Raw genomic sequence first — 13631 nt, forward strand, 5'->3', positions numbered from 1 at the left:
CTTTTTGTGTGACACTTTTGGAGATGGCATGGAGCAGTGAACTAATTTTGAATTATTAGTATTTTTCTGAGTGCTGCCATACTAACTTGGTGTTCAAAATCATGTTTTTCTTAATTTATGAAATGCTATTCTGTTTCAATCTAATTTTCATGGAGTTGCATAGCTCAGAGGTTTTAACACGGTCATCGTGCCCTCTCACACAGGTCAGTGATTTATTCAGCAGGTGGTCCTTGCTCTCTACTCTGTGCAAGCCCTGCATCAGGTAGGTGTTTTAGATACGACAGTGCACCAGACAGGCAGGCAAACAGGCGTTCCCTACAGTGGGAGAAATGCCGTGTTAGAGAAAACAGTGGCTGCAGCAGGAACACATTACATGGCCTCCAACTTCTTTGGGGGTCAGGGAGGCCTTGTTAGCACTTGTAATGGAAGTCAAGGCCTGGAAGTTTAGCAGGCACTGGCAGATGACTAGTAGGGGTAAGAGGGCCCAGGTAGAGGGAACAGAATATGTAAAGGTAGAGAATCAAGAAAACTGAAACAGGGGGTGCCTGGGTGGTTCAGTATAGTGTCCGACTCTTGATTTTGGCTCAGGTCATGATCTTAGGGTCTGGGATTGAGCCCTGCATCAGGCTCAGATTGAGCATGGAGTCTGCTTAGGATTCTCTCTCTCCCTCTCCCTCTACCCCCGCTCCCCCGCGTGTACACACACAGTCTCTCTTAAAAAAAAAAAAAAAAACACAAACAGAAAATTCAGGAATATATTAATAGTTATTGAAGCTAATAACCAAAATAATGACTGAAAGCAAGAAATAATGCTATAAATCAACTCACAAGAATACTTTTATTTAGAGCGTTGCCTTTTTTTTTTTTGAAAAAATTAGAGTGGAAATTTGACTGTGGATATGGTAGAGGGATGGATAGATGGTCTGTAAAGTGGCAGGTAAAATAATAGAATGGGCAAATGCATCTCTTTTGCATTTGTACATATGTTGCTTTAATTTTATTATAGGTAGTTTCTCTGTTTTTTAGATAATTGGCTAATTCCAAATTTTAGAATAATAATATAGATAGAAGTGAGGAAGTTTTTGTGTTTTATGATTACTTAAAATATAGGTATTTCTTCTAAGACACTAAAATATTTGTATTTATTTTTTACGGACTGTAAGCAATAGGGCTAATTTATGTATTCTGTATTCAATGTGGACTCACTATTACTTTTAGCATATTTTTTTATATGAAAATGTAACAGTAAATAAAGTGATTTACCATAAAATTTTAAAAAGTGTTGTCTTACTAGTTTTCTTTACACAGGTAAGAGAAATCTATCAATATTTTGTATATCCAAAGTAAGAATCTAAGTGTGTAAAGTGTTTGTGTGTTTTATTTTTGAAAACTAGGTTGGTGTGTGATTTGCCTTCCATTTAAATGTTAGAAATGACTTAGTTTCAGAGCTGGTGCCCAGAGTTTCCCACAAAAGGTTTCCTGCATCTGCTGACTGTTGCTGATAAGAATCCAGTGTTTAAGCCTTTTGTTTATCTGAGGAAATTCCTGTTAGGTGTGTGCACATTCCCCTTTGTTTTCTGTATTAGCCTTCGTAAGTCTGGCCATAAGAATCTTACACAACACTCTATTCTTTCAGCAAAATCCTTTTGCAGATGGGGGATACTTTTCTGCATGTAAGTAAGATGGGCATGAGCTAATCAGAATCTGTTGACCACTACTCTGTATGGACCAAAAGATTTTTCATTTAATGATAAGCTGCTTAATTGGTTTAAAAAATAACATCTGTGCACATCATTTGGAAGATGTTCTTCACTGGAAGTATTGTTTTGGCAGTATGAAATAAATTTATTGTAAATATGTCTGATTAAGTTTAAAGAAGACTTTGAAGTGGATATTCATTGTAGTAAATCAAATTATTGATGAGTTTTATTTAAGTATGTTTTGGTGGTATTTGAATGTTTTTCCTTTCTGATATCCACTGTATCCAAAGCTACAAGTATAATCTGTTCAGTATTTAAAGGCTGAGGTTTTCAATTTCAGTTAAATCACACCTGCTATTAAAGCCAAAATTGTTGTGCTCAAGGAAGTATTCTGGCAGCTGTGCATTGCCATTTTCCACCAGGAAAGCTTTACACAGCCTTTGATTCTTGACCTCCTGTCAGGAAATGGTTTTGGGAAAAACCAGTGACAAATTTTCTTGCTTGTGTGAAAGAACAGTAAATAATATTTTCTGAACAATTTATTACTTATGTCACCTTTTGTTTGTTTAATCAAACATACATCAGTGGTAACTGTTTTCTCTTTGAAAATGTGAAAAGTCATTTTTCACAGTTTGTTTTGGAAAATTTATGGTTTCTTAGCTAAACTGAGTTCTTAGAATAAGATAGGTTTATTATTGGGGCGCCTGGGTGGCTCAGTCGTTAAGTGTCTGCCTTCGGCTCAGGTCATGGTCCCGGGGTCCTGGGATCGAGCCCTGCATTGGGCTCCCTGCTCGGCGGGAAGCCTGCTTCTCCCTCTCCCACTCCCCCTGCTTGTATTCCCCCTATCGCTGTGTCTCTCTCTGTCAAATAAATAAATAAAATCTTAAAAAAAAAAAAGATAGGTTTATTATTTATGTAAATATTTACATAAATTGGTATTTGTAAGAAATTTTCAAAAATTTTTGTGTAAGGGAAGAAAATAGAGAAACTAAGCTTCTTTGCTTTAAAACATTTTAATTCTTTAGATAGATTCCAACAAAAACTCATTTCTCATTTCAGGCCTTTGAAGACCTCAGCAAGCTAATGATCAAGGTATGTGTAATTTACACCTATTGAATTCCTCCCAGTTATGATAGGAGTTTTGTTAGCAGACACTTTCGGGACATGATTTTTTTCAGTCTTTTACTGTTCTCTTGACAGGCTAAGGAAATGGTGGAGTTATCAAAATCAATTGCTAATAAGATTAAAGACAAGCAAGGTGACATCACAGAAGATGAGGTAAATAGGTTGCCTTTTTAAGGCATTAGAAACGAAATTAGACAAATAATGCAGTGATGTTTTGGTGGGTTAGCAGTTTCTTTCTTAATGTAGTGATTTCTGTTAGGGTTTGTGGGCATATGAAAGTATTAAAGAAAAAGTCAACCAGTAGAATTAGAAGATACTTGAATACCTTCTCTTGGAGTGTGGAAAAGAGAGATACTGAAATGTGTAAGGAGTGGTTGTTTTATACATATCCATATGTTTGATATTTGTTTCATTAAATTTGTCTGCAGTCTGATCACAGCCATGTTCCTTTCTCAGTTTTTGGCTTTATCATTTGGTTGGCCTTAAATACAGCACAGTTGTTACCTAAACCTCTTCTCACGCCGAACTTGTGGGGTCAGTGGAGTATGAAATATCAAGACAGGAGAAGGAAGAAGAATAATTAATTAGCTTTATGCAGAGAACTACTAGAAATCCACTTTCTTAGAGTTTACGCAGTAGAAACAAGGTAGAAGAAATGGGTAGATATAGAAATAATTGAGTAGAATTGAATTTATGATAGAAAGATTTCCAATGTTGGGGTGGAGAGACTAATGCTGCTTATTTGTCCTTTTGTGCATTTTCTTCTCTGATTATAGACCATCAGGTTTAAGTCCTATTTGCTGAGCATGGGCATCGCGAACCCAGTTACCAGGGAAACCTGTGGCTCTGGCACACACTACCACGTGCAGCTGGCCAGACAGCTGGCTGCAATACTGCAGACGCCACTAGAGGTAAAAGCAAAACCTCAGTGGTCTCTCGGTCGTGTTAAATAATCGCCAAGTCTTCAGAAATCTTAACACGAGTCTAACTCCTTTCACAGTGTGGCTACTGTTCAACCAACATGTTATTTTTTTCTTTCAGGAATATTAAATCATTTTGGTATCCTTATTAGTGGATTTGTTGTCAAAATCTAGATTATTTTCAGTTTCCATTTCACATATCTGTAACTCCTTAAATCTATTTGATAGGAAGTTTTTCTTACCTCTTGTTTTCAAAAGGAAATATATGATCTCTAGATGTTGATATATATTTCTATATATCGAATCTTAATATAAGTGTACTGTTAATCATTTCATAATACAGATTTATCTTCTGACATTACTCAGGCAATCAAAACTTCATTTATTAAAAAAACTTATATTAAGAAGTATTTCCGTCATGACAAAATAGAATAGTACAATGAATCCCTCCATGCCTATCATCCAGGTTCGTGTGTAAGCAGCCTTCACTCAAAATTACTTTAAGGCAATCCCAGACATCACATCACTTTGTAAATTTTTCAGTATGTAATTACAATGAAAAAGATGCCTTTAAATGTAATTATAGTTCCATTTCACACAGGAAAAGTTAAAAATAGTTTTTTAGTATCATCAAATATCTCGTTAGTAGTCACATTTTCTCTTACAGTTAGTTTGTTCAAATCAGGATACCTTGCAATTGGTTGATTTGTCTCAAAGTTGTTTTTTTTTTTTTTTTAATTCCATAGGTTTCCCCTTCTCCTATCTCTTTTTTCTCTTCCATACAACTTATTTATTGAAGAAACTAGTGGTTTATTATAGAGTGTCTCAGAGTCTGGATTTTATTGATTTGTGTTTTAACATACTTCTCTGCCCCATGTATTCCTTGTAGACTGGAAGTTATATCTAGGAGTTCTTTTTTCTTTTTTTCTGATGCATGTTTCATAGAGGGTGCTGTGCATTTCCATCAGGAGGTACATAATGTCTGTTTGTCTTTTTGGTGATGTAGCAGCAGCTACCAACAGTCAGCATCTAGATCTGTTATTCATTTGGGGTTACAATGGTGATATTCCTATTTAATTCCATAATTTATTCATTTATTAGTTGTAATAACTTAAAACGCTTTAAATACACTTTTTGAAACATGGTGTGGAGGCCCTCATCTCATTTAAGTAAATGTTAAAACAGAAATAGTGATGTTTAAGTCCAAATACTGAATTTGAAATGCTTCATGTATCTGACTAGGTTTTCCTCTATATAAATTTAGTTTTTAAAGGCTTCTTAGGAAGTTTTATGGTTCCGGATTTCACTCTGATTATGATTTCTGTTAAGAAATGCCAACTGGTGCTAATTATAACATAATACTTTTTAAATTCCATATTTTAACAGGAACGAGGGGGAATAATGTCACTCACGGAGGTGTACTGTTTAGTAAACCGAGCTCGAGGAATGGAAGTAAGAATAGAACATTTAGATATTCTTTTAACTAAATATAGACTTTCTTAATATAACACACGTTCCCCAAAGTGAGTACAATTTGAGGAAGGGTTGAGAATATCAAAACTATTTGAGAAGCAGTGTGGTGTAGTAAAAGAATACTGCCTTGGGATCTAGGAGGTAGACTCTGTCCCTTGTTTTGCCAGTGATGTGCTGAGTGATGTTGAGTAGCTTACTTAACCTCACTGAGACTCGGTTTTCCTACCTTTAAAACAAGGATTTGGATTGACCAATACCTTCTGTCTTTAATATTCTGTGTCTGTACTGTGATTCATAAGCCTGTGTATGATCCTTTTCTCTGTGATTGTCAACTGTTTTGGATTCACTGGGTTGGATACAAATGGTCTGTAGAGAAACAGGGGGAAAGCTGCCCTCTTCCTCTGGCTCTGAATCAGCAGTGGCTGTTTTTTGACCCTCGTTGTCCCTTCACACCCACATGTCCTTGGCCCCCCAAGTTCTGCCCGTGCACTCTTCGAGCCCTTTAGTCAGTTTTGTGGCGTCAGTAGTCACCTCCATGCGAACAGTTGATATACCTGTCTTTCCAGCGCTCCCCGCAGAGCCACGAGTTGAGCCTCTGCTCTGTTTTTATTTGAACTGTCATCGTGACTGCCGTCAGTGGGTCCTTACTGTTGCGCTCTGCACACATTACCCCATTTCTCCTCGCAGTACCTCAGCGAGGTAGCTACTTTCCCTCTCCCCACCTAGGGGATGATGTGAGGATGAGGAAGCTGAGGCTCACAAAGATTGTTATCTGACCAAGGCTGTGCCTGGAAACAGTGGTTTGACAGGCGTTTGCGCCCGGGCTGGGCTGGCTCCGGAGCCATTCTGTGTGACTCAGAGTTGTACTTGTCAACCACCACACAGGCTGATTCTTTAAGGTTGTGTGGTCTGGAAGGGTGGCCACTAGCTAGCTACATGTGACAACTGTGACCTTGCAGTACAGTTAATCCAAACTGAGGTATGCTAGAAGTGTAAATTACACACCAGATTTAGAAGACTTCATACAGGGGCGCCTGGGTGGCTCAGTAGGTTAAGCATCTCCCTTTGGCTCAGGTCATGATCCTGGAATCCCGGGATCGAGTCCCGCATCGAGCTCCCTGCTCAGTGGGGAGTCTGCTTCTTCCCTCTGGCCCTCCCCCCTCTCATGCTCTCTCTCTCTCAAACAAATGGATAAAATCTTTAAAAAAAAAAAAAGACTTCATACAGAATATGAAAATTAAATATCTCGTTAATAATTTTTATATTGATTATATGTTGATGTTTTAGATCTATTGGGTTAAATAAAATACATGTATTAAAATTAATTTCACCTGTTCCTTTGTATTTTATTAATATGACTACTGGAAATTTAAAATTACATATATGGCTTGCGTTGTCTTCTGTTGGATAGCACTGCTTTGTTTCTTTGTTATTTCTTTTTGCCTTATAGTGATGAAGCCACCTAAAATCCCTGACAAATGATAATTTTTACATTTTTATTTTAAAAAATTTTTTGAAATAGACTCCATGCCCAACATGGAGCTTGAACTCATGACCCTGAGATCAAGTCACAGAATAATGATAATTGTTAAATTTCCTCTTCTGTTCTAGGGATCTTTATAATTATATAGCATCACTCTGTTAATTTGCAGTGTAAACTGGATTTTTTTTCCTATTAGTTGCTCTCACCAGAAGATTTAGTGAATGCGTGCAAGATGCTGGAAGCACTAAAATTACCTCTCAGGTAAAAGAACCTCTGCAGGAAGCTTGCCAACTAGAGCCACTGTTCCATACAGAGTAGACAGGGAGGGCCTGCCGGGCCTGCTGTCTGTGTGGTGAGCCAACCTATTGCCCCTCTTGGAACTAAACGAACAGAATTCACTTGTCATCCTGGCTTCCCTCCTTATCAGGGCTGGTAGTGCAAGTCTTGTTGATTTGGGGGCAGTGACAGAAGAATGTCAGCTCTTCCTAGGAGGTCAGAATAAGCAGTCCCTCTGCTAGACATCTTGTTAGTTTCTGGAGAGTTAAAAGTACAGATGTTCAGCTGTGAATTATATTTTCCTCTCCTCAGGTTAAAAAAAGTGCCAGACATATTTTCTTTCTATAATGTGGATTATAGTTCATACTTTGATTAAATATTTATTCACCAGCTTTTTAGTTATGCTGTAGTTGCTTATGGTTGTTATGTGTTAAATATTGCCCTGATATCCGGACATAAAAGAAAGCACAGGATCTTTGCACCTCCTTAGTGGTTGAAGATCCTAGATATTCACAGCTTTGTTCTCCCATCTGTCATTTTTAGGCTCCGAGTTTTTGACAGTGGTGTCATGGTAATTGAGCTTCAGAGCCACAAGGAAGAGGAAATGGTGGCCTCAGCCTTGGAGACAGTATGTGAACCCCGTTTCCTCCTCATCAGTCTGCCCACCGAGACCTGAATGCTTAGCAACTTGAGAAACAGGATTTCCTTTTGAATTTAACTATACTAAAAAGTAATGTTTGTAGACCCAATTAAAAATACCTATTATTAACAACGAATAAATACTAATCAAAATTACACTTTTCAAACTTTTGAAACTTACGAAGTAGAATTGGAATTCGTGAGGTGCCGTCTTTTTGTCCGAAGCTCAGTCTTGCGGACAGGTTTTTAACTTTGCTAATTGTAATGTTACCTGTGATGGAACTTTTTCTTTGAGTAACACCTACATAAGCAGTATTATGAAACATCACAAGTTGTTTTACCAAATAATTGCTTCAAGAAATATGAAAAGCAACTGTAGTTTAGATGGATTTTACTGGCCAAACTACTGCTATTACTCATTAGGAGACTTGAAATATTACTGCCTTCATAGCCTCTGTGGTGAACCTGTTTAATTTGAATAACTCATATTTATTACACTTATTTTAAACTAGATGAAAACCTCAAGACTATCGATATTTCTACCGTATATTTTAAGCTAAACCTAATATAAGGTTCCTTTACTGGAGCATGAAGTATGCATTCAGTTAGAATTTGTTACATGTTCCTTTTCAGAATCTCAAAGAGTTCTTCTTAGGGTTCAGTATAGTGCCTTTGTTACATTCTAGAGGGCTTCACGATATTTTAGGCTCTACTACGTTTTTCTCGATCCTTCAGCATTTGTAGAATTATGCATTAGTGAAGAAGATTTAGTTCTATAGTAAATATTCTTTGGGATTTTAGTGAGAAATTCAGTAAATTACTTCCTGAGTACCCTGGTAGACGCCCTCCCTAGGTTAGTACCTAGGTGGCCTAAATTACCACATTTTTTCCCTGCTGTGTTTCTGTTAGGTTTCAGAAAAGGGATCCCTGACATCAGAAGAGTTTGCTAAGCTGGTAGGAATGTCTGTCCTCCTGGCTAAGGAAAGGTAAGTGAGGTCCTTGCTCTTCATTACAACTGTATTTGTGCTTCCGAATGGACAAATGATCGTGGTGTTTTCCCTTGATTCCTAGGTTGCTTCTGGCAGAGAAGATGGGTCATCTTTGCCGTGATGATTCAGTGGAAGGCTTGCGGTTTTACCCAAATTTATTTATGACACAGAGCTAAGGGTTTTGTATTTCAAATACTTCTTGTTCATGTACTTGTATCATGTTGATGTTGTAGGACATTGAGCTCAGAGTAAACCCTGATAAACTGAGAATTTCTGGAACTTTATACTATAATATAAAACCCTTTTAATTGCTCCCTAAATATATGGTCCAGGAAGTTTACTTGGGATAAATATAGGAAAATACAGAAAACTGAATGCCACTATGAATTTGAAATCATGCTACCCTCAGAGTTTAACATGAAATATGGTGGATTTTAACTTGATCCTCAAACCTGATGGTTTTTTTTTAAAAGACGGGAGTTTAGTTAATGGGGAAGAAAGAAGTTGCATGTTTGGACGGGTTAGATAATTTTTCGGGTGTGACTAAAATTCACTGAATTATAAACAAAGTTTTTCTCTGCATCTAATATGCCCATTTTCGGGGGCAGGGTGGTAGTTCATGAAGCCAGTCATACCTACAATGTAACTTAAGAACGGACAGCATTGGGACAGAACATCAGACTGCAGAACACCGTATGAGGCTCCTTTCCTAAGGGCTTTTCTTGAGAAGCAGTCATAAGCATGTCTTCAACAGATACCTTAAAAAAGGAGAAAACTGTATTTGACTTATGTATATATAATCTGACTCATTCTTTTTTTCAAGTGATGATTTCACAGCTGGCATTTAAAGAATGCAACTATCTCATTTTGTTTAAAAAATGCTGTGGATTTTGAAACTGAATTAACGAGCTGTATAGACACGCCCAGAGATATGATTACAAATTTGGAAAGTAGACGTCTGAGGAATTCCCTAGGATTGTGTGGGTGGGTGGAGGGGCCGGGAGAACCTTTAAGTAACTTAACAGAAACCTTGGTGCTCTTTGACCTCGAAAGCCAGGGACAGGAACAAAGAAGGTAGACAAGTAATCGGTTTCCTTTTCCTTCCCTTAAGGAGTTTCATCAAGGAACTTTAAAAAATGTTTCATCTTCCAGCAATATTTTTCTTTTCCTTACCCCATACGTTAGGCGTGGTGTAGAGAAACTATCTCACTGAAGAGTATTACTGAGATGACAAAAACTGGCTAATATTGAATGTAGGTTGCTTGAGCTCTAAAGTGGACTGCCGGACTTTGTATGTTACTGCTCTCCAGCTACAGTGTGTTGGTATTACCTCAAACTCAGGGACCCCCCCCCCCCCCCCAGGGACAGAAGGAGACTCCCCTTCTAAGACTGTGTTGAAAATGGAAAGCAGTGATGGTTGTCAGCTAAGCCTCCAGAAGGGATAGTGTCTGTATTGAGCTAACTGTTGTGACCAGCAGGAGGGGATACCCCGGCTCACGCACTGGGATCCCAAAGACGTTGGTTGTCACTAGGTGTGGTGGAGGCCACCGCCGGAGGCCACGACAGATGCCCTGTGGGGCAGTTGCATAGTCCCTGCATCCTCCAGCGTCATGGGAACGTCTTGGCTGAGGCCTCCTGCCTGTCTTCGTTTTCCAAACCTGTCCCTGATTCCACAGTGTGGAAACGTGATTCCACGTTTTCCAAACCTTTCCTCATTGCTCAGCCGCAGGTTTGTTTGGGGGGAATTCAGTGTCTGGCTGCCCGTGTCTCGCGGGCCATTGTGCAAACTTGTTTGTATAGCACTCCTGTTTCTGGGTTGTGCTCACACTGCTCTGGCAAACATGTACACGCACGTTCATATGCACACGCACACACCCTTACACATACGGTATCTCATCCGGCTAAGGCTTTTAAAAAATTACAAAGGTAAATAATAATCTGTTTCAGCAGTCGGAATGAGTTGCAACTAAGATTGTTTGAGCTACTGGGTCTAGCTCTTACGATTTGGATTCATTACAGCCAACTCCCACAGTTCAGCATATTTATTTACACTAGTGTGACAAAACATTAAAAAAAATGGAGCAATCTAAATTGTGTAAAGTGAACTAAAGAGGAAGAAAAGTGACATATGAATATATTTTGCAAATGTTACATTAATTTAAAAAAAAGTATGATTTTACTGTTTTACTTTTAAAGTGGGCATTCTTCACCGTTTCCAGACCTCTGTATATTTTTTATCCCCCCCTTTTTTTTGCCAAATAAGGTGTTACAGAGGTTATGTTTAAATACAACCAATCAGGCCCTAAATGCAAAAAAAATTCATCTTGGTGCTTATCACTGGTATAATTATTTTTGCTTTATTAACTTTGCTCTTAGGAGCAAAAATTTGTTTGTAGCTTTACAGTAATGGAATTTTTCTAGTCATTGTCAAAAATTTTTTTACATTGTACAAGTAAAGATTGTTTTCAGGGTTAAATGATTGGAATTAATGTATATAGAGTAAAATTACTGGAAGACTTAAATGATTTTCTTAACTTGGTGTTCTTTTTAAAATACTCTTTGAAAAATATATGAAAGTGATAAACCTTTAATGAGAATAAGCCAGTATGTTAAGAATTTTTTCCTTATTTATGACCTCAAGATCTTACTGTTTTAGTTTTTTTTAAAAGAAAACAATGGGAAATGGCTCATGAACTGTTTGGGGGTTTTTTTTGTTTTAATTCTTGATGTGAATTCCATTGTTGACTGACCTTGTGTATTCACATGAATGTACTATCTCTTGTTCCCTTTAGCCAGACTAGCCTGAGCAGACATGGATTTGTCATGTCCTCATTCTCATGCTCTGCCCAGCAATCTCAGCGTTTTCATTTTGGTATGGTAGAGTCTCAACTCATAAGCTGGTTAGATTTTTAGACTGTGCCTCGGAATGAAATCAAGCATGCTCAAAATGATCCCTGAAAATTTCTTAAATTGCCAATGAAGTTCTCTGTATAGTCTTAAAATTAGAATCCCTGTAGAGTGATACACGGATATGAATATATTATGAATATAGTAAGTTTACTATATACAATATACAGTAAAAACTACATAGCGTCAGTAGACTTTTATAACACCAATAATTAAACTATTTAAATGTGTGTCCTTTGTTTTTGTTTTCTGGCCACTAGGTATGCTTGAATTTATGTAAATTTATTGCTAATCCCACCCTTTATGATAGATCTCATGTAAACTCCACAAGGGGATAAATTTTTATCTGGTTTGTTCGTGGATATATCCTCAGAACCTAGAACAGGGCCTGGCACACAGTAAACATTCAATAAATATTAACTGAATGAATGAACTCTGATGTATATACCTATTTATAACCTGGCTCCATTTATCCTACTTTATCTCCCATTCAATTCAATAAAAAAAATTTTTTTAAATACATATTGACTGCGTGAGGAACTATGTGGGCCACCGGTGGTGGTGATGGCAAAATGAATAAGATACATCCCCTGCCTTTAAGAGGGTGGCCTACTTGGGCAAATAGACATGTGAACAGTGTTCCCTGAAGATGGAATGAGGTGCTTGTCACGGAAGCAGCACAGGTACTGTGCTGGGCAAGGCAGGAGGAGGATCCTTTGGTTCCGATGAAGGGATCTGGAAAGGCCATGTGGGAGAAGAAGAGCCTCATAAACGAGGCTCACAAGGACCAACAGATTGTCAGCAGATGGAAGGCATTGGGTTAGGGGAATAACATGAGGCATGCCCCTTCCTATTCCTGGGGCATATTTCCTTGGACTCTGCAGACTTGCCTTTCTTTACTTTTCCCCATTCACTAACCACCTCCAGCCCAATAATCAGAATTGTACTTTGCTCATTCCCACCCACTTTAGAAAAATCTGTTTCCAGTACACAACTCCGTAATAGTTATGTCCCATCTGCATGACTATATTTTGTCTTGATACCATAAGAAACGAGGAATTGGGTTTCTTAAGTTCAAGGACTGTTATATAACTGTGAAGCTTTTAAATCTCTTCTGGCCTAGGTCAATGATTGTACATGGTAGATTCCTAGTTAAGTATTAACTGAATACTTGAGCAATTTTTGAATTATAATGTGTCATGAATTGACTCACAAACCTAAATCTGTGTCCTTTACCATCCGCTCAAGAGGCTTCTCAACCAGACTTGTCAGGGCTCAGCCTGTCTGAGATACTCTGTCTTATTCAAATTCCATGACATGGGGCATATCCATGATGTGGGAAGCACTCCAGAAAAGTCAGGTTAACACACATGTAAGATCTTGTTATTACAGTGTGGAAATTGGGTCATTCGTGTTCTTCCTTGAGTCCTGGTAATCATGAGTCAGTTAAAGCTTTTCTCTCAGAGCATGATCTAAGGAAATAAAGGATCTCTCCCTGTATTATAGAGGATACTATTAAGATAGTGAATATGTTTATAATTTGCACAAGATTACCCCAGAAGGAATTAAAGCTACCTTGACAGCAGCTTGTTTTAGTTAATCCCAAGACCATGGAAGCTTTTTTTCCCTTCATGTTTACGCTGCCTTCTTTTAGAAAAGGTATGTCTTAAATGTGCAATAAAGACAGAAATACAGTTTGGCAAGAATTCTAATTAAGGCAAAAATGTCCAAGCACATTGATCCAGCCACTTGTACCTGGATTTAGATCCAAGTCCCAAAGGTGGATTTCCAGGGAGAGCATGTCTGAAAGGTTAATGCAGAGCAAGTTGCTTTCTCTGTTTCACTTGATCACCACAAAACTTTGGTTCAACTATTATATGCCTTTTATAGTGGAGGAAAGAAGCGATTATTTGCCAAGGTTACTGAAGTGGGGCTAGAATTAATCTTAGCTTTCTCTAACCCCAAAGCCCCACTCTTTACATTGAGCTTTTGCTTTCAAAACTGCCAAGGACTGTGGCATATATTTGAAAAGAAATCTCAACTTGGGCTGATGAATGGACGTTGGAGTAGATAATTCTGTCATTAAAGCCTTGGATGGATTTAATTAGTACTGCTAGTA

General features: G+C 37.9%; 1 protein-coding gene across 2 annotated transcripts in view; it reads left to right on the forward strand.

The window, feature by feature from the left end:
• The window catches only part of VPS36 (vacuolar protein sorting 36 homolog), a 31086-nt gene extending 19052 nt beyond the window's left edge, over nucleotides 1-12034 (forward strand). For both annotated transcript variants that reach the window (XM_035003481.1, XM_035003483.1), the window contains exons 7-14: nucleotides 2760-2792; nucleotides 2901-2978; nucleotides 3602-3736; nucleotides 5132-5197; nucleotides 6898-6962; nucleotides 7521-7605; nucleotides 8526-8602; nucleotides 8688-12034. In XM_035003481.1, the coding sequence (XP_034859372.1) occupies nucleotides 2760-2792; nucleotides 2901-2978; nucleotides 3602-3736; nucleotides 5132-5197; nucleotides 6898-6962; nucleotides 7521-7605; nucleotides 8526-8602; nucleotides 8688-8781 (633 nt within the window). In that variant the 3' untranslated portion in view covers nucleotides 8782-12034. The remainder of the gene's footprint in view (nucleotides 1-2759; nucleotides 2793-2900; nucleotides 2979-3601; nucleotides 3737-5131; nucleotides 5198-6897; nucleotides 6963-7520; nucleotides 7606-8525; nucleotides 8603-8687) is intronic.
• Nucleotides 12035-13631: the final 1597 nt, after the last annotated feature.

The sequence above is a fragment of the Mirounga leonina genome, unplaced genomic scaffold, assembly GCF_011800145.1.
Source record: "Mirounga leonina isolate KUSES-001 unplaced genomic scaffold, KU_Mleo_1.0 Mir_127, whole genome shotgun sequence".
In the NCBI taxonomy this organism is placed as follows: Eukaryota; Metazoa; Chordata; class Mammalia; order Carnivora; family Phocidae; genus Mirounga; species Mirounga leonina.